Source organism: Chiloscyllium plagiosum, unplaced genomic scaffold (assembly GCF_004010195.1).
Source record: "Chiloscyllium plagiosum isolate BGI_BamShark_2017 unplaced genomic scaffold, ASM401019v2 scaf_88095, whole genome shotgun sequence".
NCBI lineage: Eukaryota > Metazoa > Chordata > Chondrichthyes > Orectolobiformes > Hemiscylliidae > Chiloscyllium > Chiloscyllium plagiosum.
Window position 1 is genome coordinate 1 of NW_025120953.1, and position 1,052 is coordinate 1,052.

The 1,052-nt window shown below is 41.8% G+C and overlaps 1 protein-coding gene across 1 annotated transcript; it reads left to right on the forward strand.

Annotated features, from left to right (window-relative positions):
* Window positions 1-5: 5 nt before the first annotated feature.
* LOC122544832 (neuroblast differentiation-associated protein AHNAK-like) lies at window positions 6-1,049 on the forward strand (the record flags this gene model as incomplete). The annotated part of the gene is made up of 1 exon (XM_043684143.1): window positions 6-1,049. A coding segment is annotated over one exon (1,044 nt), but the record flags the coding sequence as incomplete, so codon positions are not given.
* Window positions 1,050-1,052: the final 3 nt, after the last annotated feature.

The window sequence follows — 1,052 nt, forward strand, 5'->3', positions numbered from 1 at the left end:
ATATAAAAGCTCCAAAAGTGGACCTGAATGTCAGTCTCCCCAAAGTTGATGTCTCACTAGAGAAACCTGAGGTGGATATCAAAGTACCGAGTGTCGATGTCACAGCAGGCAAGATGGAAGGTGATCTTTGTGTTGGGAAGATGGACATCAAAGGGCCTGATGTCGGTCTAAAACTGCCTGAAGTGGAAAAACCAAAATGCGATGTAGACATCACAAATGTGAAAGGGAAGTTGGATGTCGATGTGTCCATACCAAAACCTGAATTTGACGTATCACCTCCAGGAATGTCATTGGATGTTAAAGCTCCATCAACCGATGTGGATTTATCTACAGTTGATGTAGATTTATATTCAGCAGATCTAAAGGTGAAAGGTGAGGGAGCAAAGTTCAAAATGCCAACCATGAAAATGCCATCATTTGGTATTTCTCTTCCAAAGTTCAAAGGACCTGACGTTGATGTGAGTGTGAGCAAGCCAGACATTGGTATTTCAGTTGAAAAACCAGAGATCGATATTGCAGGTCCCAAAATTGATGTAAAAACACCAAAACTAGAAAGTGATCTGCAGGCACCGGATATTGACATTGAAGTTAAAGGGGGAAAAATGAAACTGCCCAAATTCAAAACTCCAAAATTTGGATTTTCCACTCCCGATATAAAAGCTCCAAAAGTAGACCTGAATGTCAATCTTCCCAAAGTTGATGTCTCACAAGAGAAACCTGAGGTGGATATGAAAGTTCCGAGTGTCGATGTCACAGCAGGCAAGATGGAAGGTGATCTTAGTCTTGGGAAGATCGACATCAAAGGTCCTGATGTCAGTCCAAAACTGCCTGAAGTGGAAAAACCAAACGTCGATGTTGAATTGCCAAAAGTGAAAGGGAAGTTGGATGTCGATGTGTCCATGCCAAAGCCTGAAATTGATATTTCAGCTCCAGGAATGTCAGTGGACATTAACCCTCCATCAGCTGACATTGATGTGTCAGCAGTTGATGTAGATTTAGATTCAGCAGATCTCAAGATTAAAGGTGAGGGTGCAAAGTTCAAAATGCCATCT